The sequence below is a fragment of the Lontra canadensis genome, unplaced genomic scaffold (assembly GCF_010015895.1).
Source record: "Lontra canadensis isolate GAN:19392208 unplaced genomic scaffold, GSC_riverotter_1.0 scaffold72, whole genome shotgun sequence".
Taxonomy (NCBI): Eukaryota; Metazoa; Chordata; class Mammalia; order Carnivora; family Mustelidae; genus Lontra; species Lontra canadensis.
This window is the reverse complement of record NW_022631066.1, coordinates 6,624,489-6,646,743: the sequence shown is the minus strand read 5'-3', so window position 1 is coordinate 6,646,743 and position 22,255 is coordinate 6,624,489. Positions and strand designations below refer to the sequence as shown.

Here is a 22,255-nt window from a genome sequence, read left to right as displayed (position 1 = left end):
CTAAGTGTTATTTGAAAATGTATTCTTGTAAATTATTTAAATTATTTCTGAAGCAAGATGGGGGATCTCTAGATAAAGATAGACCGGTAAAATAAGGTTTTAAGTAAATTAACATGAAGCTATAACAACTTAGAACTTCAATATCTAAGAGAAATTTAATTTTTATAAAAAGAGATTTGTTACATAAAGGTAAATTTTCCGATTAGTAAAATTTCAGACATTGCAAGAACAAGAAAGGAATAAGTTCAGGTGTGTGACTGTTTTTGCAGAGAAATAAGAGTGATTTGGAAAACCGGTAGAAGGGGAACCACGGAGCTCAAAACGTGTCTGTTGTGTGATTGATCTCATTGATTCACGAATCATTGGTTTTCTACCCCAGGGTCAGCGTATAAACGTAATTTTGGCCTCTGATGAAGAGCAGAGGAAGACCTATGGGTTCAGGGATCAGACTCCTTGGTGTGAACCTTGGCTCTGCCATTTCCTTGGGTAATTGACTTAACTTCATTGTGCTTCCATTTCTTCGTTTATAAAGTGGATAGAGAGCCGTGCTTACCTCACAGGGTTCACAGGAGAATCAAGGGGAACCTGTGAAGTGTTAGCACAGTGACTGACACTTAGTAGGAGTCAGTGCCTCTCACCCATTCTTCTTCACCTTTTGCACTTGAGCCCATGAATTTTGAAAAAGATGCCAATTGTCAATTTTGCAATGATTTGCATCGTAGGGTTAGTCACATCGTGGTTGGTCTCATGCTGGTGACAATCTTCATGACAAATAAGGATGCTAATAAGAAAAGAAAAAAATATACATATATGGTTTATAACACACGTCACAAAATTCCAGAATCTATCAGGAGCATTTCCTGGACACCACAAAAAAAAGTGTGTTTCTTGTTCTTGGTCTTTCCAGACAAACTGGAAATCAAAGTAGCTGCTGCGGAGTCTCTTATCCTGTTACCATGATAGACGTGCTCATGGAACGTTACACTATGAACAGGGCACTTTGCCTTTTATCACCAAAGTGTCATTGTTTTCTTTCTTACACATGTTGCATTTCCTCGTAGCGGTCATTAATGAAATGAACTGATCAAATCTATGTTCTGAAAAAAACTAGTGTGGGATGGAAAAAATTTAAACTCATAATATTCTAGACTTTTCTTCTCTCCTTCATCACTTCCTCTGACTTTCATAATAAAGACTTATTCACTGTCTCTTCTTCATGCCCAGCCACCCTCTGATACAAGACCATAAAGTCTGGGAAGAGAGAGAGAGTGCTGGAGATGTCGAACAGAAGGGGTAGGGTTTTTGTTTGCTGGCTCTCTTTGTTCAGAATCTGAGTAATGGGCAAAGTGGGGAAAATTGAAAGAAAATAAGTAGCAATAGAAATTAAGCAAATGTACCAAATATAAGGCTGGGGATGTATATTGATGGACAGAGACTCAGGAGACTGAATGTCTGGGAGAAAAGTTTGTTTGTTTTTCTGTTTTTAAATGTTTTTGTTTGTGTTGAAAAGTGAAGGAAGTCTTACAAGTGACTCTAGTGGAAGAGAGAATTAGGGAGGGAGGCACCTATGTGGCTCAGTTGATTGAGCAGTGGACTCTTGATTTTGGCTCAGGTCATGATCTTTGGGTTGTGAGATCAAACCCCATGACCTCTATATGCTCAGTGCAGAATCTGCTTGAGATTCTCTCTCCCCATCTATCCCTCCCTGTGCTCATGCTCTCTAAATGAATGAATGAACGAAAAAAGAATGAATGAATGAATGAATGAAATCTTTAAAAAAAGAATTAGGGAGAAAAGGAAAGGAAATTCTTGGGTAGTGTTGCTGAAAACAACAGTGTTTTCAGAGTTGTATATAATTAAATTATATACAGAGTTGTATATAATTAAAGATCAGCACTTGATTTTCAATCACTTTTTGTTGGATTGCATTTCTTTCAATATGACTGGGCTGTGAGAGACCTGGGATTTCCTGGAGTTGCATTGTTTTCTCATGATTTTAAATACAACATGTATTCTGACTCCGGAACACAAGACTTGCTGAAGTCAATACACAGTTCCTGATCATTATTCATTTTTGCAAGTATGAGTTCTTCTCCCTCAATCACGTTGCATGGGACTGTTTTGTTTACTTCTGCGGCCCTGTGCATGTAAGCGGCAAATAAACCAGTAATGCCACTCTCATCACTGAGGAGAAACACCTGGTTGTTGGTATGAAAAACAAGCAAACAAAAGAACCAACCAAAAAAATAAACAAAAAGAATGTGGACACCCTGGTGAGAGAAAAAAAAAAAGAGTGAGAGAGAGAAAGGACTTTCAGTCTATAGAAGCTGGAATAAAATAGAGCAATACTTTCGGGTGGCAAGTAAGTAGAGCTGGATGGAAGAGACAGAGGCCCAAACAGAGATCCTGTTAGGATTCTGAGATGTGAGGATCAACTGGGAATTGAAGTAGAGTGGAACTGACATGAAAATAAAGAATATCATGGGTTGTGCTATTGGAGACTGACCTTCACTAGTGGATGGAAACATCCAGAATTGAGACACTTTGGGAACATATATCTGTTCCACTGGATTTCTTTTTCTGTTTTCCATCCTTGTGCTTATCTACTTTTATTCCTAACTGTCTCATGGATTTATCCACTTCTCTTCCCTTCCAACTCCTTGGTACAAGATACTATCATATTTTACCTGGACGGTCACAGCAGCTTCTGAGCTGGTCTCCCTGGTCCTCTCTGGCCTTCTCCCACTCTGCTTCAGCTCCACTACCAAAGTGTGTTCTAAGTGATACCCACTTGATCTTGCCTCTTACCTGTATGAGTGGAATCCCACTGCTGTTAGTGTAAAGACAAGAGTCCTTCGCATGGTCCTCATGATCTAGCAATTATCTACCTTTCTATCCTGTTCTATCCTGTTCTTGTTCCACTCTCCCTCTTCCTTTATCTTTTAGCTGCTTTGACTCAGCATTCTCTCTTATACCACAGAGACCTCCATAAATAACATTCCTCCATCTGGAACATGGCTGCCATATTGCCTCTCCCTGCCTCGTCTCTTGTGTATTTGGTTAACTCCTTGCCACACTTCCCACCTCAACTCACTGGCACTGCCTCAGGGAAGCCTTTTCTGACAACTCTAGTTCTAGAAGTTGCCTACTGCTATACAGTATCATAATAGTCTACACTTTTTTAAAAGATGTAGGCAGTTTGCAGTTCTCTGTTTATGTGATCCTGATTCACCTTGTCTTTCCCCCTGGGTTTTAGTCACTCTGTAATCAAGGACCACGGTGGTTGTACTTGTTCTTTTATCCCTAGTGCCTACCAGATTCAGGCCCATATGGTAAGTAGTGCTCAACTGATATTGTTGACTGCATGATATTGTTTATGAATATAGACATTTGGTCCTTTTGCTTTGTTATGTTTTCATTGAAATCAGTGGAGAACTGTTTGGTGCACTTAAGAACACTAGGCTCTGAGCAGTTGCCTTCACAACAATAAGCAGTGGAGGAATAGTTCAATGGGTATATGGGCTGGAGTGTCCATGAGGGGAGGGAAGACACAGTCACCAAAAAAGCCGTCAACACACAAGCCAGAAGCAGCCTCGATAGGGAGCCTTGGGCTCTCCTACAGAAGGCTTCTCCAGGGGCACCTTAGTGCGTTAAGCCTCTGCCTTTGGCTCAGGTCATGATCCCAGGGTCCTGGGATCCAGCCCCTCATCAGGCTCTCTGCTCAGCGGGGAGCCTTCTTTCCCCTCTCTCTCTGCTTGCTGCTCTGCTTACCTGTGATCTCTCTCTCTGTGTCAAATTAATAAATAAATAAAAATTTAAAAAAGAAAAAGAAGAAGGCTTCTCCAGATCTGGTTTTACTCTTCAGTATCAAGGAGTTTTCTTCTCAAAAGAAGCATTTCCTCTTCTTCTTCTTTTTTTTAGAAGACTTTCCTCTTCTTTCGTGTGTGTTTAACATCCACTGTGTACTTTTTTCCCTCCGAACTAACAGTAATGTAGAAAGGGAAGAATAAATTAAGATGAATTCTCAAACTTTATCAAGACTTCCTAGATAGAAATATCTTGGGCTTCTAAAAAAATTACCTGGCCTCGGGACGCCTCGGTGGCTCAGTTGGTTGGACGACTGCCTTCAGCTCAGGTCATGATCCTGGAGTCCCGGGATCAAGTCCCACATCGGGCTCCCAGCTCCATGGGGAGTCTGCTTCTCCCTCTGACCTTCTCCTCGCTCATGCTCTCTCTCACTGTCTTGCTCTCAAATAAATAAATAAAATCTTTAAAAAAAAAATTACCTGGCCTCAACATCATTTATCCACAGTTATTTTTAATTTGTTGCTTTCATCATTCTACCTTTCTTTATCACCTTTTAATATTTTTCTTGGATGTGTGTTGCATGATAACAAAATAGCTAATCTAACAATTCATTAGATTTGTGATTTAGCTGAAAGAACCAAACAGCTAGGTTTTGTTTGTTTGTTTGTTTAATATTTTATTTATTTATTTGACAGAGAGAGAGGGAATACAAACAGGGGGAGTGGGAGAAGGAGAAGCGGGTTTCCCACTGAGCGGGGAGCCTGTTGTGGGTCTCAATCCCAGGACCCCAGGATCATGACCTGAGCTGAAAGCAGGCACTTAACGACTGAGCCCCCCCCCCAGGGGCCCACAAACAGCTAGTTTTATTGGCGTTATCTGATTTGATTTTTCAGTAGAGACACATTTGTTGTAGACAACTGCACAAGTTCAAAAGCTATAGATTTCTTACTAATATTAAACTTTTGACTAGTTTTTAAAGCTAAACAGTCTGGAGAATTTTTCCCCCTCTTTATTTTTTTAAAGGTTTTATTTACTTATTTGACAGAGCCAGAGAACATGGGGTGGTGGTGGGGGAGGGGGTATGGCAGAAGAAGAGGAATAAGCAGGCTCCCCATGGAGTAGGGACCCCAATGTGGAGCTTGATCCCAGGACTGTGGGATCATGACCTGAGCTGAAGGCAGACGCTTAAGCAGTTGAGCCATCCAGGCGCCCTTTTTCCTATCTTTTAAATAAAATAACAGATACCTTCACATTTAAACACTTTGCTGATTTTTTTAAAGATTTTATTTATTTATTTGACAGACAGAGATCACAAGTAGGCAGAGAGGCAGAGAGAGGAGGAAGCGGGCTCCCTGCTGAGCAGAGAACCCGATGCGGGGCTCAATCCCCGGACCCTGGGATCATGACCCGAGACGAAGGCAGAGGCTTAACCCACTGAGCCACCCAGGCGCCCCCTAGATTTTGCTGATTTTGTATGTCCTATGAGATAAAGTCTAAAGTCCTTGCTCTGGTGTTCAAAGTACTTCACAGTCTGGTCCTATCCCATTCTCAGACCACTCTTCCACCTCCTCCCCAGTCTTAGATTCTGTGAATTAATCATTCATTCCAGAAACATTTTGAGGTACTTTTAAAATACACACTTGGTGGGAGGCCTGGGTGGCTCCGTTGTTGAAGCCTCCAACTCTGGATTTCAGCTCAGGTCATGATCTCAGGGTTGTGGGATCGAGCCCCATGCTGGGCACGAAGCCTACCTAAGACTCTCGCTCCCTCTCCCTCTGCCCCTCCACCTGACCGTGCGCATGCTCTCTCTCTCTCTCTCTCTCAAAGAAAAGAAAACTGAGGACAAATTAAAAGTGACTTCCAGTAATATAGGAGTTTATTTCTCTTTCATGTTATGGTCTGAATGTAAACAACAGAGGGACTGAGGCGCTTTCTGTCCTGTTGCTCTGTTCTCCCAAACATTCAGCTTCCTCCTCAGTTGAAATGGCTTTTAAAATGGGGAATGGCTCTGAAGTGGTTCTAGCTGTCCACACTATGTCTACATTCAGAGCAGCAAGAAAGGGAAAAGAGCACGGGAAAGGCATGCTCCATTCCCTCTAAAGATGGGACTAAGACATCGGCATGTGTCCCTTCTTCCTATTCTGTGGAACAGAAGCTGGTCATGGGGCCATACCAAGTTGCAAGGGAGCCTGGGATATCTCTCCTAGCCCCGCAGCCACATGTCCATTTCTGTCATTCTTAATGAAGTAAAGAAGGGATAATGAGGGAACAGCTGTGAATCTTCGTCACCCCTACTACGTGTCTATCACTGCACTAAATGCCAAAGGTATCGATGAGTGAGGCCTGGATTTGGGGGAGAAGCCAGTTTAACTTGAGGGACTTTGGGTTCTCGGAATATATCACAAATATTTAATCTACTTATGTTTTCTTTACATTTTATACAAATAGAATGTATTGTATATATGTTCTGCATATAATTTTCTGTGATTTTGCATCTGCTGTCCCATTGCCTGGAATGCTTTCTGCCCCAACTTTCCACTGGATGCAATTCTACCTACCCATTCTCCAAAGACTAGCCCAAGCTCCCATGTTCACAAAGCCTTTAGCATTCCTTCCAGGGATAGGTAGGAGTTATATCATTGGTACTCCCATAGCACTCAACCTCTGTTTTCTCTTTCCTCTGTTTTGTTTTAAGTCCCTAGAGATAGGTAGGGCTGTATTTTATTCATTTCCTATTTCGAGCCCCTAACATAATGTCAAGCAAATAAAAGGGGCTTGATAAATGTTTGCTGAATTAAATTAGTGCTAAGCATCCTTTCATAGATTCTTGAATGGCAAGGGGTGGGGGATCTCTAATGTACTGGGGATCTCTCTCCTTTTGTGCATAATAATATCAGAGTTAATAAAAAGTTAAGTGAATTCCAAATCAAATTCAGAATGATAGAAGACATCATATCCTCCATATCCCCCAATAACTCATCTTATTCTTTGAGTTAATTTTAACTCTTCATTTTTATTCAGTTATTCTAGCAAATGTGTCCTGGATGAGACTGACGAAGGGCCTTCAAGAAAAAGCCTAAATTTGAATTACATGTTCTCTTATATCACTTACTTACACTTCTCACTCAAGTTTCCTCAAAAAATCAAATTAATATCCTACCTACTGGAGATGTATCTTGGATGGTCCAGGAGACACTGAGGTTTCTTTTCCCAGTTCTTCCTTCACAAGCAGATTTGCAATGTAATTTAGAAATTTTGTTTTATTCTAGGTTTGTAATGCAATCACAAAGGTAACCTTATTATCTATAGTTAATTCTTTTATTTCCATTTGGGGCCTTCGAATACATGGAGGGTTAATTGGTATATGATAAAGCCATAGAATTTTCTCAGACTGTTTCAATGACTTAAATCACAAGGTGTAGTAACACTATTGCCTGTGTTACTTGTAAACAAAATACTTGACCGTGCGGCACCTTACTTTATTAGGGAAATGAGAACATTGAACAAAAACAGGGTATGTTTGTTTGTTTTTTTTAATCTCTAATGGCTTCCTGGACTATTAAAAATAACAAAGATTTGTTACTGTTAAATCATAGGTTTTAAGGAAATCTTGGTGAAGTGTTGACCTCCTCATAGGCTGGCACTTTCTAGGGGCCTAACGGGCATGATGGCGAGCAACCTTCGTCTGTGACGTGAAATAGTTAACCTCCTTCTCAAGTGGCGACAGTATGTGGAGTGGCTGGGACATGGGAACACATTTGGATCAACAGCTGTGGCACACAATGAATCCCTGCTCACTAGAACGGGGGATACCAGACAAATTAATAGTTTTATCCCCAAATGCCTATTAATAATTCGTCTTTTCAGGTGTGACAGGCACAAAAGCCTTTTAGGAAGCATGTGATGATGAGCTGAACCTCTGGGAGCCCCTGTCTGTAGAGAAGGACGCAAATTAGAGCTTGCAAGGACCCTTCATTTGCAAACTTGTGCTGGGAAGGCAGCCTCATCTAGTTTCTCGTATATAAATCATAGGTGAAACATCCTCTAATTAATTGTATTACCTAATTAATCCTACCTGACTCTGATCAGATTTGCTCACTGGGGTTCTGTTGAGTTAATGTGCTTTTCACGTTGGAAATGAACACTTGTCAGGGAACGAACGGGAGGAGAGGACCTGCTTAGCTGCGGCGGGCGAGCGGTCCCGAGACCACTCCGGAGATCTCTCCTGACAATCCACGAGAGTCACGTACTGCGAGACACGGCATCTGGCAGTTCGGAGGGTGGTTCTGTAGTCCCAGGAATCCTGAGTGAATTAAAGTCTAGACCTTAGGATCTTTCAGGATCAAGGGAGGAGGGAGAAACTGCAGATCAGATATGCCCCAAGCGTGACAGAGGTAACGGAAGCACGCAGCAGGGATGCTGTCGCTGGTCTGAAGCCTTGTGAGGGAGGAGGTAATGGTAGAGCAGTGACGGGCGGGGGTGGGGGGGGGTTGTGCTCAGAAGCAGGGACATCAACAGCATCAGGAGTAGGCCTCCTCTTGTAAAAAGCAGGATACTGCAGGCTCCTGAAAGGAGAGATTCTCTGATGTTTGCCCGTCTCCCGAGTGGAGAATGGCTACTGTAAAAATGTGGCCAGGAAACTCTCCTAATCTGGACAGTCAGCACTGTATGCTAGTACTAGTTCTCTCAGGAAAATAAATTCTGCTCTCAGTAGATCTCTGGTCAGTAGACAACTTCCCTGAAGAAGATCTCAAATTACCTGAAAAAGGGGGAAAAAAATTAAAACGGGGAACACAAAGTTGTGGCATGCTGGCAGGAGCTGGTGGTGTTTTTTTAGAAACTACTTAGGAGGCAGAAGCTAAGTGCCGATGTGCCCATGCCTCATACCTGGGTGTGCAAGGTGGGGAGCAATGGACAGTGGCTCTGATGAGACGAGAAGGCACAGTGCAGCTCGGTGAAGCCACACGCTGACTGCGTTCTGTACCACTCTTCATGCAGTGCTGTGGGCTGGTGCATCGTCGGCGAGTACGGGTGTCCTATGTAAGTTTCTATGTAAGTTTCTATGCTTGTAGACTCGCAGCGAGGGGCTGAAAATACGATTCGTGGCTGTCTGGTGCATGTTGCCTCTTTCAGACGTTTGTCATCCCTATGCTGAAGATCAGCCAGAGAATCAATCATTTGTCCTACAAGTTTTTGAGGCACCTGAGGTAGAGGAGATGCTGAGATTTTTCCAGAGATTTTTTTTTTTTTTAATAGATCTCTAGTGCTGTGACTTTGATAAGATTGGAAATAACTTGCACGGGGTGGGGGGGGTTGTTTGACAAGACCATTGTCTCGGAGATCTGTTAATCAGTTCAGACCAGTTGATATTCTCTTTCACCTAAAGGAGTCCTGTTTTCCTGTTTGAATTGTGGCAGGAAAAAAAAATCTCTTTCAGTGGGAAATACCATGGAGTTGGTGATATTAAAGCTAGCCACCGAGGCTACTGCTAAATCCTATTTCGAACGGCTCTGGAGAAAGAGTAGATGCTAATCGCTTGATGGATGACACAGCTGTTGCAGTCACGCCAGCACTGACAGCAGCTTTATCATCCTGTGACTGTTTCACTGAAATAACTCTTATTTCACGGACCTGGCGTGTTTTGCAAAATGGCTGTCTGAGTATTATTAAATTCTGCAAGGCAGGCTTCCACACACGCTGAAGTATCACTACTTAAAATGATCGGATGCTAATTGGCATCTGCTGGGCTGCACCGCTAGCTAGCTGACAAGCTCCTGAGGAAGCGCTGGCTTTATTTTCCTGCTCCTTTTGCAAACGGCTGCTTCATTTTCAGGGGCTGATGCGAAAGAGAAGGAGAGGTTTACGCAGGCTGGTCAAATTGCAGTGCTTGAAGCCGGTTTGAGATTCCTGGCTGCAAAACACCCAGAAATTCTACAAAGGGAGCTAATCGGTGCTTTAAGGGTATAATGTAAAGAAAGCCGTGACCTTAGAAAATTGGCCACTAGGAAAGATATACGTGCTGCTTCCAGGACAAACAAGGTCAAAATCGGATATGATCTAAATAATAAAGTTGAGGACTGGGAGTTGGAGGGAGGGGAAGGGATAGCTACATTCCCATCCGATCTTAAAGGTAATGTTCAATGTTATTAAATAGCTAAGAGCCTAAGAAGCCCCTGTCATTTGAAGAGTTTTGTGATTATTATGTATACGGTGCCGTTTTTCTTTCGAATGCAACAGTTGACATGTAAGGAGGAGATCGAGTAGTGAGGTAGCTAGCAAAGATTTTTAAAGACGACATCTGCCGAAAGAGATGTAGCTTCTCTTTCTTTTTTCCCCCAATAGAAAAATTAATTTCTTCTTAACAGGAATTGGGGGAAAAGTGTTAGAAAGTTTTCAAAGTGTAAAATTACCCACATAGAAAACATCTTAAACTAAAAGTAATTTGAAATTAAAAACCCATATGTTTATAGAGTAACGAAGGCTGACAGTTCTATGGCTGTACGGATTTCTGTTTGCTCATATAACGAATTAGAAGAAATCTGTGGTTATGTGGTTTCCAACAGAAGAATTCTGAAATAAGGCCTCAAGGTAATAATCTTTACCCTACTTGTTTTTGCCCTTTTCCTGACCTTGAACATGTAAATAAATGGAAGAGATAGCACCCTCTGTGTTTTTTGGAATGTTAACTTTTAGTTTAGGAGATTTGACTCATTTGCTCATTCTCAAACCTTTTTTATCCCCCATGCATATTGGTTAAGGGACCACAAAACATACAGCACAACTGTATTTTAAAGGTAAAATAAATTTACACCTTGGTCGCTAGAAATAAATTTTCCTTTATTTTAGAATTTATCTCTTGGGAACTCTAACGTGTCACCCACCTGCTACTGTTTCAGCCTCTTCGGTTTGGCAGATTTGTGTGTGGATTGCAATTTGCTTCCGAGGTAGCCAGCCCAGTACTATAGGCATGTACAATCTGAACATATTTCATTTCCTTGGAGGAAGATACCTGCCTGTGAGATCCCTAATGGGCATATAAAGCAGATGTCCTGTGGAGTCTACAAGCTGCTCACGAGTAATCAGGGAGACAGCAAGGCAAAGGGCAGCCCAAACCTGGATATGGTACCAGTGATTGAAGCCTTGTCCATTAAATGTCCATTATGTCCTGGTGTCCTTTCTCCAGTCATTGTTCGTTTCAGAGGGTGATGACCTAGACCATGCCAGTACTGAATTCCAACTGAGACTTGGGAACTTTAAGTGTGTATAAATAAAAAAATATATATATGAGCTGTAATATACAAATCAGTCGATGTGTGTGTGTGTGTGTGTGTGTGTGTGTGTGTGAGTTCTCCCCTAGTTCTTCTAATCTATTTTTTAATATGACAGCTTTCTTAAGGATTCCTCCTACTCCAACATTGTCTCAGGAAGAGTATGAAAGTTATGTGGGTTTTTGAATAAAGTTACGTACATATGCCATAGTTCCTCATTTCTAGGTTTTCATCTTCCACAGCTGTCCCCTTGATTAGAGTCCCTCCCCTAATTTGCATAATGCTGCCTCCATATTCAAAAATATTCTGTGAGTGGCACCTCCCCTATAGGCTGTGGCCCCTTTCCTTTTCTGTAAGGCCCTGTGCATAAGCCTCTCTCTTTGGCATTCTTCTTTGAATGCACGATCTAGCGTCCATTATTTGGTTTACACCTAGTGATCATTCTTCTCGAACCCTGCTTCATTTGTCAGAAGAAGTTCCTATTTTTATCTAAACTGTCTTGCTATTTTTATCATATTGAATGACATGAAAACCTGTCAGCTGAATAAATACTCTTAAGCTTAAAAGGCTTTATAACCATAGTAAGCCCTGGGCGCACCCCTGCACGGCGCTTCTAGAACACTGACGCTTGCATGCCTTGGGGAGCAGAGATTGATACGAACTCTTTTCGGTTCCATTGGATGCAATTCTACCTACCCATTCTAACTACCCTAACTAGTTAAGCGTCCCCCCAGAGAAGTGCAAAAATCATGTGCCCATCTTGTTTTTTTTTGTTTTTGTTTTTGTTCTTTAAGGTTTATTTATTTATTTTGAGAGAGAGAGAGCAATAGGGAGAGCACAGGGGAAGGGGCAGAGGGAGAGAATCTCAAGCAGACTCCCTGCTGAGCCCTACCCATGGCTCGATCTCACAACCCTGAGGTCATGACCCGTGCTGAAATCAAGAGTCAGATGCCTAACCGACCAGCTGAGCCACCCAGTGCCCCATAAGTATTGATAGCGACAAAAATTCACAGTGTAGGGCGCCTGGGTGGCTCAGTTGGTTAAGCGACTGCCTTCAGCTCAGGTCATAATCCTGGAGTCCCACGATCAAGTCCCGTATCGGGCTCCCTGCTTGGCGGGGAGTCTGCTTCTCCCTCTGACCTCTTCCCTCTCATGCTCTCTTTCTTTCTCATTCTGTCTCTCTCTCTCTCTCCCTCTCAAATAAATAAAATCTTTAAAAAAAAAAATTCACAGGGCACTTGGGTGGCTCAGTGGGTTACTCCTCTGCCTTCAGCTCAGGTCATGATCTCAGGGTCCTGGGATCGAGCCCCGCGTTGGGCTCTCTGCTCAGCGGGGAGCCTGCTTCCTCCTCTCTCTCTCTGCCTGCCTCTCTGCCTACTTGTGATTTCTGTCTATCAAATAAATAAATAAATAATCTTAAAAAAATATTTTAAAAAAATTCACAGGGTAAACAAGCCCACGTCACCAACACTGAAATGAAGAAACCAAACAACATCAGGACCCTCATCCCGTCTTTCACTCACTGGTCACCTCCCCCTGCATCCGGGGTACCCACTCATCTGGCTTCTCACATCATGGGTTCGTTGTTCCTGTTTCTGAACTGTATGCAAAGAGACTTATACAATATATGGGTTTTTTTGTTGGGCTTGTATTGGACATCAAGATGAATCTGTGTGGTTGCATGTTGTGGCTTACACCCGGTCGGTTCTCACTGCTGTATAGGGTTCCATCACGGTATAGGTTTCCATCGGACGGTTGATAGGCATTTGGGGCATTTCCAGGTTGGGGCTGTTGTGGCTACTGCCTCTGGAGTCATTTGTGACATGCCATTTTGTGGGTGTTTACATGTGCATTTCTGTGGAATATGAAACTAGGGATGAAATTGCCGAGCAGTATTCCGCTTGAAGTGATGGTGGAAGACCACTTCCCAGACTGGTTCAGTTAGTGGACACTGTCAGCAGGAGTGCCTCACCAATGCTCGCGGTCATCTCTTGCATTTTGCCCTGCCTGGTGAATGTGTACAAATACACGCACGGTGTGTTATCTGGCATTTCTCTGATGACTAAGGAAATCAAGCACCTTCTCAGGTATTTATTGACCATTTGGACAGTCTCTTTTGTGAGGCATTTGTTCAAGTCCTTGTCTCTTTTTCTATTAAGGCATTTGTTTTTTGAGACTTTTTTTGTTCTGGAAAGAACAAGCACCAGGACACCTGGCTAGCTCAGTCAGTGTGGCGTGTGCAACTTTTGATCTTAGAGTTGTGGGTTTGAGCTCCATGTTGCATGTAGAGATTACTTTTTTAAAAAAAATCATAAAACAAAACAAAAAAAGAACCAGGAAGAAGGAAAGTAACCGATAATTATCATAATAAAAGGATCAGAGACAAAGGGGTATTATACAGACATCATTAGAATGTAAACTCAGGCTAACCTGGGGATGATTCTTGATGGTCTCACTTATTTACTTTGAGATAGTGTGGGGTTCTTTTCTCTCTGACCCCCACTTCTCTGATCTATATAATTGGGAAAGTAGGAAGAGCTTGCAGGGTTATGTTGAGTGTTGAAATGTTCATCAGCATTTAGCATATTGCCGATAAACAGTTCTTTTTCTAAAACTGGAGCCACTGGGAAGTGAGATCACGAGACAGTGACCACAGTGAGAGAGTAGTAGGGGACGATAGGGAGGACATGGTGGGAAACTGCTCTGAATTGGATTCTTAAGCCTGTGTTAGTTACTCAAAGTCTTGAAAAGTTTTGACAAATGGGTTAGATGGTGGAGAATGACCTAGTCTATTACCAGTCTCTTCTAAGAGTACTCTGTCTTTGGTATATGACCACTCCTGAACTTTTGGAGCACGTAAATGCAGTGAGATTGCCAAATGGTGTTACTTTTGTATAAATAGTTGACCCCTGAACAACACAGGTTTGAACGGAGTGGGTCCACTTTCGATAAATACAGGTTTTTTTTTCAATAAATACGGTAGAATACTGTAAATATGTTTTCTTACGACTTTCTCAATAACATTTTCTTTTCTCTAGCTTACTTTATGGTTAGTATGCAGTATATAAAACCTCTAGCATACAAAATATGTGCTAATCAATTGCTGATGTTATCAGAAGGGTTATGGTCAACAGAAGGCTATTAGTAGTTAAGTTTTGGGGGAGTCAAAACTTATACACGAATTTTCAACTATGTGGTTGGGCTGGGGGCAGGGCGGGGGGCAGGTCAGCATCCCAGCCCCATGTTGTTCAGGAATCAACAGTATTACGTAACTTATGAGCAATTCAGGACTCTAGATAAATTCTTATTGTTATTGTTATTCAATGCACAATTATATGCCCTTTTATAGAGTTTACAAAATACTTTTATGCCCATTATTTCTTTTGATGTTAAAGCAACCTTTAAGGCAAAGCAAGCAATAATCTCACCATTCGCTGGATCAAGGAACTTCAAATGAGGAATAACTATGGCCACAGGCCCCAGAATCCAGTAGGGGTCAACCTGAGATTTAAAGTAAAATGTATTCTTACCCATACACGATGTTTTGTGCATCTTGTTTGGGATGGATTTCTAAGTTTCAGTAATGGGATTAAAATTAAATTTAATTAATGCTAAAATTTTGGGTGCTTCTGAGTAAGAAAACCAATTATCATTGAACTTAAGAAATGCTGAAGTGCCTATTAATGAGATTTCTTGGTAGTAGCATTGTAGGTAATGTACCGTTTCAACTTAGAGTTTTCTCTCACAATTTATGCTTTGTCCAATTATCCTAACTAGTAGTTGTCCTAACTAGTTAAAGTAAGTTCAAGCTATGCACTCATTATATATATGTTGGAAAAAAGATATTTTTCATGGAAAAATGACTTTTTAAAGAATTTTTGGTGGCATCAATTCTATCCCTTCACAGATAAAAGATTCATAAGCATAGTAATGTGTATGTGTATATATGTACGTATGTACGTGTATGTGTGCGTGTGTGTATATGTATGTGTGTATACCTACTAATATACATTAAGTCCCTTGGAGCTTTTCCATTTATGTCTTAAGATTTTTTTTTTAAGATTTGTTTATTTATTTTAGAGAGAGAAAGGGAAGGTAATGGGGAGAAGGGCAGAGGGAGAGGGAGTCTTAAACAGACTCTGCACTTAGTGGGGGGCCTGACTTGGGGGTCAGTGTCACGACCTTGACATCACAACCCGAGTTGAAATCCAGAGTTGGCTGCCTAACTGACTGTGGGACACCCAGGTATCCCTGTCTTATTTAAGATGTTCTTGAGGAATAATATTTGGTATTTAAAACCTGTGTGTCTTTTAAAGTCAAATTTATATATATTTTGCCTAGTCTATTCTTAGTCCCAAGAAATGGCTGAATTTTCAGGTTTGCGACTGGGCATGTTTTTAATAGCTTTTAATTTTGGCCATATTAAAATCTTTAATTTGACCCTTCAAATTTTTAAGGTGCCATTAGTCTTAAAAAAAAAATTTTTTTTTTAAACTAACACTCATCTCTGTGGGATGGGTGAAAACATCCTTCAGAAGACATATGTTAGCATCCAAGGAGTAGATCCTAGCTTCAGAAATGGCAACCACAAATGTATAAAGAATCTCACAATAAAAATACTACTTGATGATTTAATTTTTTAGAGCTTTAAGTTTTGCTTTAATTGTAAGCATCAGAGCATGAGGTTTTGTTGTTTTTTTTTTTTTTTAAGAGAAAGAGTGGGAGCAGGGAGAGGGTCAGAGAGAGAGGGAGAGAATCTCAAGCAGACTCTGCTGAGCCAGGAACCTGGCTGATCTCACAATCCCAAGATCATGACCTGCACCAAAACCAAGGGTCAGGTGCTTAACTGACTGAGCCACCCAGGTGCCCGAGGACAGCTTATTAATAGAAAAGGAGATGGAAGAATATGCCTGTAAATGTTAAGGAGCATGAGGGGAAGATGAATTTAACAGTTTGCATCTTCTGGGTGTGGAATGAGCTTGTTGATGAATTGTCAGAGGCATGGCATCTCCAGTGGCGTTGAAACCTTCTTAGCATATTTCTGGTTGTCACTCACTGCTCTCCCTTCCCATTGGAGGGGCAGTTTGGTTTTGTTAATTTTAAGAGGATCACATTTTTTTCAGCTCTATTGAGGTTTAAATGACAAATAAAATTGTAAGATATTTAAAGTGTGTATCGTGATGATCTGATATACATATACATTGTGAAGAGGTCCCTCCCATCTGGTTAATTGACATGTCCCTCAGCTCACACATATATCTTATGTGTGTCTGTGTGTGTGCGAGAGAAAGCACACTTTTAGGTTCCACTTAGCACATTTGTGAAATGTGAAATTTTTGAAATGTGTCTTAGCACATTTCAGTTACACAATACATGGTTATCAACTATAGTCACCATGTTATACGTTAGAATCTCGGACCTTATTTATGTTATGGCTATAAGTTTGTGTCTTATTACCAGCCTCTTTCTATTTTCCCTACTCCCCAGCTCATGCCAACCACTTTTCTACTTTCTGTCTTGATGACTTGGATATTTTTTTCCTACATATAAGTGATACCATGTAATATGTCTTTGTCTGGCTTTTTCACTTACTCTAGTGCTCTCAAGCTCCATCTGTGTTCTCACAAATGGCAGGACTTCCTTCTTTCTCATGACTGAATGATGTTCCCCTGTGTGTGTGCATCTCACTTCTTCTTTATTCCATTGTGTAAGTATATGTGTGCGTATGTGTCACATCTTCTTTATCCATTCCTCTGATGATGGAAACTTATGTACTTTTGATATCCTGGCCACTGCAGATAATGCCACAATGGACATGGGAGTGTGGAAAGGCAAAATATTTTTATTATTATCATGTTTTTTAGAGAGGGGGAAAGAGAGGGTTGGGGGGGAGAGGGGGAGAGAGAGAATTTTTTTTTTAAGATTTTATCTATTTATTTGACAGAGATCACAAGTAGGCAGAGAAGCAGGCAGAGAGAGAGGAGGAAGCAGGCTCCCTGCTGAGCAGAGAGCCAAATGTGGGGCTTGATCCCAGGACCCTGGGATCATGACCTGAGCCGAAGGCAGAGGCTTTAACCCACTGAGCCACCCAGGCACCCCAAGGGCGAGAGAGAATCTTAAGCAGATTCCATGCCCAGTGCAGAGCCCAAATTGGGGCTCCAGCTCACAACCCCGAGATCATGACCTGAGCTGAAATCAAGAGTGAGACACTTAACTGACTGGGCCACCCAGGCACCCCAAGAGGCAATTTCATATCCAAAATTTGTACTTTGTAGACCCTTGGGCAAGTTAGTCCATCACTCAGTGCCTCAATTTCCCTTTCCGTTAAATGAAGAATAACAGTAGAATCTTATTCATAGGCTTGCTGTGAACATTGCATGTGTTAAACTATGCAAAGACTTGGCACATAGTAAGTGCTTAATTAAGTCTGAACTTTTTTAGTTATTGTAATTCCTACCTCCCTCTGCCTCTGAGCACCACTTCTCTTGTGGTAAGAAAGCTGCTGAAAAAGAGCCATCACTTTCGGAAGGATGAAGTCATTGTTTTAAAGAAAGCTTTTTTGAAGTTCAGTTGGTTACCGAGAGCTCTAGCCAGCGTCATCCACCTGTTCATTCGTGAAGAGATTACTCAGCACCTGCTGCTTGCCCACAGCTATCCTGAGAGTTCAAAGTATGGAGAGGAACTGAACCCCTTAATTCCTGCCTTCAGGAAGGCCTGGCTTACTGGTGGAGATACGCAAGTTTATGGAAAAACATTAAAATATTTTAGCTAACTGGAATATCCAACAATAGGACACAACAAATGGACTACCACCTATAGCAGAGAATGTCAAACAGACATTAAAGAGAAAAAACTAGGTTTTATGCAGACTGACATGGAAGAAGGGCTATGTTCTGAAAATATGATACACAAAAAGTCAGTTGTAGAGCAATGTATATGGTATGATCACATCTACTCTGCATGTGTTTGTATCTATATTGGTGTCTTCAGAAGAAGAGGTCTCCAGTGGGCGCTGAGCTCACAGAAGTGGGATTGTAGAGGGACAGGTAGGATTTTACTTTTTCTGTCATCTGACATTTGACAATGAGCATACTTATGTTTGCAATAAATATTTAATAAGATAGATCAATTAATGGATCCCTCACCTTCTTCCAGAAAGGCTTATAAAATATGAATTAATATATATAAGACACATTTTAGCTCATCAGAATGATGAAATGCATTGAGTGGAAGCAATTCACAAATGGAGGAATCTGTTAACTGAGAAATTGGCATAGGTACACACAGAACTATTTTGAAATAAGAAGGGCAAGGTCTAGCTGGTTGTTATGTGTAGATGTGCTCAGCAGTGGGCCAGGGTTGAGTCCTTCCGTTGTGTGCTAAGAATCTGTTTCATGAAGGGTGGTCAGATCTTACTAAATTTGTTTGCACTCTGGCATGATTTTATTGGTGGCCCATTTCCTAAGCAAATGAAAATCAGAAGGAATGACTATATGAGATGTAAGCAGAGGGAGGTAGAGCATCTTAAAGGATACTGACATTACCTGATGGTGGCCTAGTGTGTCTTTTTCACCGAGGATACACACCAGTTGGGATGGTCAGGTGGTCAGAGTTGGCCCTGGTCCCATCCCACTGTCCTTAAACTGCTTCCCCTTCACATCTGTGATACTCATGCACCTGCTTCCGTAGTTGTCTCCCTGTGCCTTCTCACACACATGTTATATCTTTCTTTTCTCATTTATGTTGGTATTCGTTCAGGCAGTCATACATCTGTATTCAATTCTTAGAGAAGCTGATGAAAACCAAAATACATTTGGAAAATACTTAAAAGAAGGAAAACCTAAAAAAATTAAGAGTAGACTGAAAAAGAAATGGCTGAAATAACGGAAGGAAAACTATTCTTTGTAAATGCTGAGGGTGACTAACCCTCTAGGCCTATCTCAGATCTTTCCCCCAAGCTTCACACCCATGTAAACATCAAACAACCTCCAGGTGCCTATGTTTGGGAAGCCTTCCGGCACTGCAACCACAGCTTGGGCAAAATGGACCCCACTGGCTCCATCCTGGTCCTGTTCATCTCCTTACTTCCTTCTCTCTCCCACCAACGAGTGCATCTCCAACCACCTCATCGGTCACCTTGGAAGGCCCTGGATCCTCCCAGTTGTCCAAGCCAGAAGTGAATCCTTTTCCCTTCCCTTTACTCTGCGACTCAATCTGTCATCACATTCAGTCATGTCTACCTCAGGAGTTCCAGAATCTTCTCTCCTCTGTCCCATCTATCTCAACCCTAGTGAAGGCCCCAGTTAAGTCCCTCCCACATTCCTGCAGCAACCTCCTGACTGGTCTCCTATTGTAGTTGTAATTCTTGAACAATCTTTTCAGCACCTCGGAATGGCCATTGTGATTCTTCTCAAATGCAATCATGTTGTTTCCTTGCTCAAAAGACCCCAGTGGATTCCCGTTCTTTGAGAGCGCTAGTATAGTCTGATCAGCGTGGACAAGGCCCTTCCTGATGAAACACTATTTGCCTCCTGGGCTTTAGCCCTTATCTCCATCCCACTCAAGGCCCAGCGGCCTGGAATGCCATTCATTATCCCCAATGCCCAGTGTTCCCTTTTGTTTCCGCTCCTGAGTAGAATCTTTCCCAAGTCTGGGGTAGGCGTCCTTGCTCTTTTCCCACAATAGCACTTACTCTACCTTATCATAATCACTCCTCTAATTGTGCCTCTTTGAACTCTAAGTTCCCTTTTCATGATTGTATCCTGATTGTCCAGCAAGAAGGTCTCACCTGTGGCAGATGGTCAGGACCTATTTGTTGAATGAATAATTAAATACAGCTGGACAAATGTGGTTAAACTGTTATTTTTTTGTGTGTTCCTACTGATCATTATAAAATGCAATCTGCATTTTAAATGTATATAAATTCATTATGTGCATGAGTATATGTGTGCAAACACACACACACTGCTTTGTGATGAAACAAAGTTCCTTGATCTCTTCAGTATTTATAAAGTAGAAGATAAATTCTGTTGCTAGACTTTGAAAATATGTAATTATTTACTTTTTAGGCCTCTTTTTCATTGTTTAGATTATTTTCTGTCCACTTCTTTCAGGGATCTGAAAACAAGAACGAGCTCTTTACCTATGGAAAGGACCTGCTCTGAGTGCAAAGGAGGTCCTAGCTTGATTTAAACGATGGGAAGGAAAAAATGAAACAAGATGGGATTGGGAGGGAGACAAACCATAAGAGACTCTTAATCTCACGAAACAAACTGAGGGTTGCTGGGAAGTGGGGGTTAGGGATAGGGTGGCCGGATGATGGACATTGGAGAGGGTATGTGCTATGGTGAGTGCTGTGAATTGTGTAAGACTGATGATTCACAGACGTGTACCCCTGGGGCAAATAATACAGTATACGTTAATTTAGAAAAATACTAAATTAAATAAATAAATCTTAAAAATAAATACATTAACGATGAGATTCACCAAAATCCATAAGCTAACTTCATTTAAAAACAGCGGTGACAAAATAGGTAAAAGTGGTGGTGGTGTTGTTTTTAACACCTGTTTTAAAGCATCTTAAAGCACAGCCTTTTAAAAATAGAAACACCACCGGATTAGTTTGTCCAGGCCTTGAATTAAAGGCTTTCCTGGCCCGTGTGTATTCAAAGCTGTTCCATCTTTCCCATATTAAACGAGCAGCCCCAATTTCAGATGCATCTTTCCTCCCCACATCCTCCCGTCAGGGCTTAGGCAGGTAGCGCCGCTCTGACGCAGCCTTTTGTGCTGTTGGCTTACAGGCCTTCTATTGCCAGATGACCTTTCTGCTGAATAGATCTGCTTCCCATCGAGCCAGACTCCTGTTTGTTCTCTTTCTTGGTATTACATTGAGATAACAGCCAATTCTCTTCTGTTTGAATCATCCAAAGTGGCTCCATTTATTGTTGACTGGGCTGGGTTTTTTCCCTTTGCACTTTTGTGATGAGCATATCACAGTTCTCCTCCCCATCACCAAAGGGATAAATAATTGATACACTCCACTCTGATTTCCAAACAGCAACACAGAATAAAGGAAGTGAGGGGCAAAGTGGCTTCTCTCGGGGCTGTGACTAAGGCACTGGCTGTGTTTGGAGTTTCTGTCCTTCTTGTTTCTCACCCTTTTGGGGGGACTTGTGGGGAGGGTGATGGTATCAGTGAGTCTGCAAAGCTTCCCTGCAGCGGTCATTGACTTCTCTCTAGTCATCTCATTATTGGGAAGATCAGGTTGCTCCTTTGGGCAGATAGTAGACTATGAAACGGTAGTAGTCATCAAAGGCGGGAAATGGAACCTTTTTTTCTACACAGATTGTTGGGACACACTCATAATTCCCAAGAGATGTAGTCGAAGGAGAACAGAACAGAGTGAAGGGGAAGAGGAAGTTAAAAAAAATCCACTTGAGGGGCGCCTGCGTGGCTCAATGGGTTAAGCCTCTGCCTTCAGCTCAGGTCATGATCCCAGGGTCCTGGGATCGAGCCCCACATCAGGCTCTCTGCTCAGCAGGGAGCCTGCTTCCTCCTCTCTCGCCACCTGCCTCTCTGCCTACATGTGATCTCTGTCTGTCAAATAAATAAAATCTTTAAAAAAAAATCCACTTGAAGGATCTGAAATCTCTCTTCTCCTCTGTCCCCAAGGCACATACCTCTTTATCAATCATCACTTTGCAAAGCTTTATAAAGGGTGGGTAAGATAAGGGAAGGTAATTTCGTGGTAGACAATAGAAATCACCTCTTTCCAAGTTAGCTCATGGAATTTGTTGGTTGTTTACGGCAGTGTTTCTGGAGGTGTTCTTTGGGTCACCGGCGTGAGAATTTTTAGAGTGTTTGTGAAAAGAAATGCAGAGCCCTGGGAACGATCCCAGACCCATAGAATCTGCTTCTCAAGGATGGATCTTCATCATTTAATTTTTAATAACCTCTCGGTGTGCTTTTTTTTTTTTAAAGATTTTATTTATTGATTTGACAGAGAGAGATCACAAGTAGACAGAGAGGCAGGCAGAGAGAGAGAGAGGGAAGCAGGCTCCCTGCTGAGCAGAGAGCCCGATGCGGGACTCGATTCCAGGACCCTGAGATCATGACCTGAGCCGAAGGCAGCGGCTTAACCCACTGAGCCACCCAGGCGCCCTCTCGGTGTGCTTTTTGTG

General features: G+C 41.9%; 1 protein-coding gene across 5 annotated transcripts in view; it reads left to right on the top strand.

Moving 5' to 3' along the window:
- CACNB2 (calcium voltage-gated channel auxiliary subunit beta 2) overlaps positions 1 to 22,255 on the top strand; it is a 373,095-nt gene that overhangs the window by 115,286 nt on the left and 235,554 nt on the right. Inside the window, exon 1 of one of the 5 annotated variants that reach the window (XM_032880877.1) lies at positions 8,642 to 8,847. The exons of the other annotated variants lie outside the window; for them this stretch is intronic. Coding sequence (XP_032736768.1) covers positions 8,800 to 8,847 — 48 coding nt within the window. The 5' untranslated portion in view covers positions 8,642 to 8,799. Of the gene's footprint in view, positions 1 to 8,641; positions 8,848 to 22,255 lie in introns of those variants that run through there. 5 annotated transcript variants of the gene reach the window in all.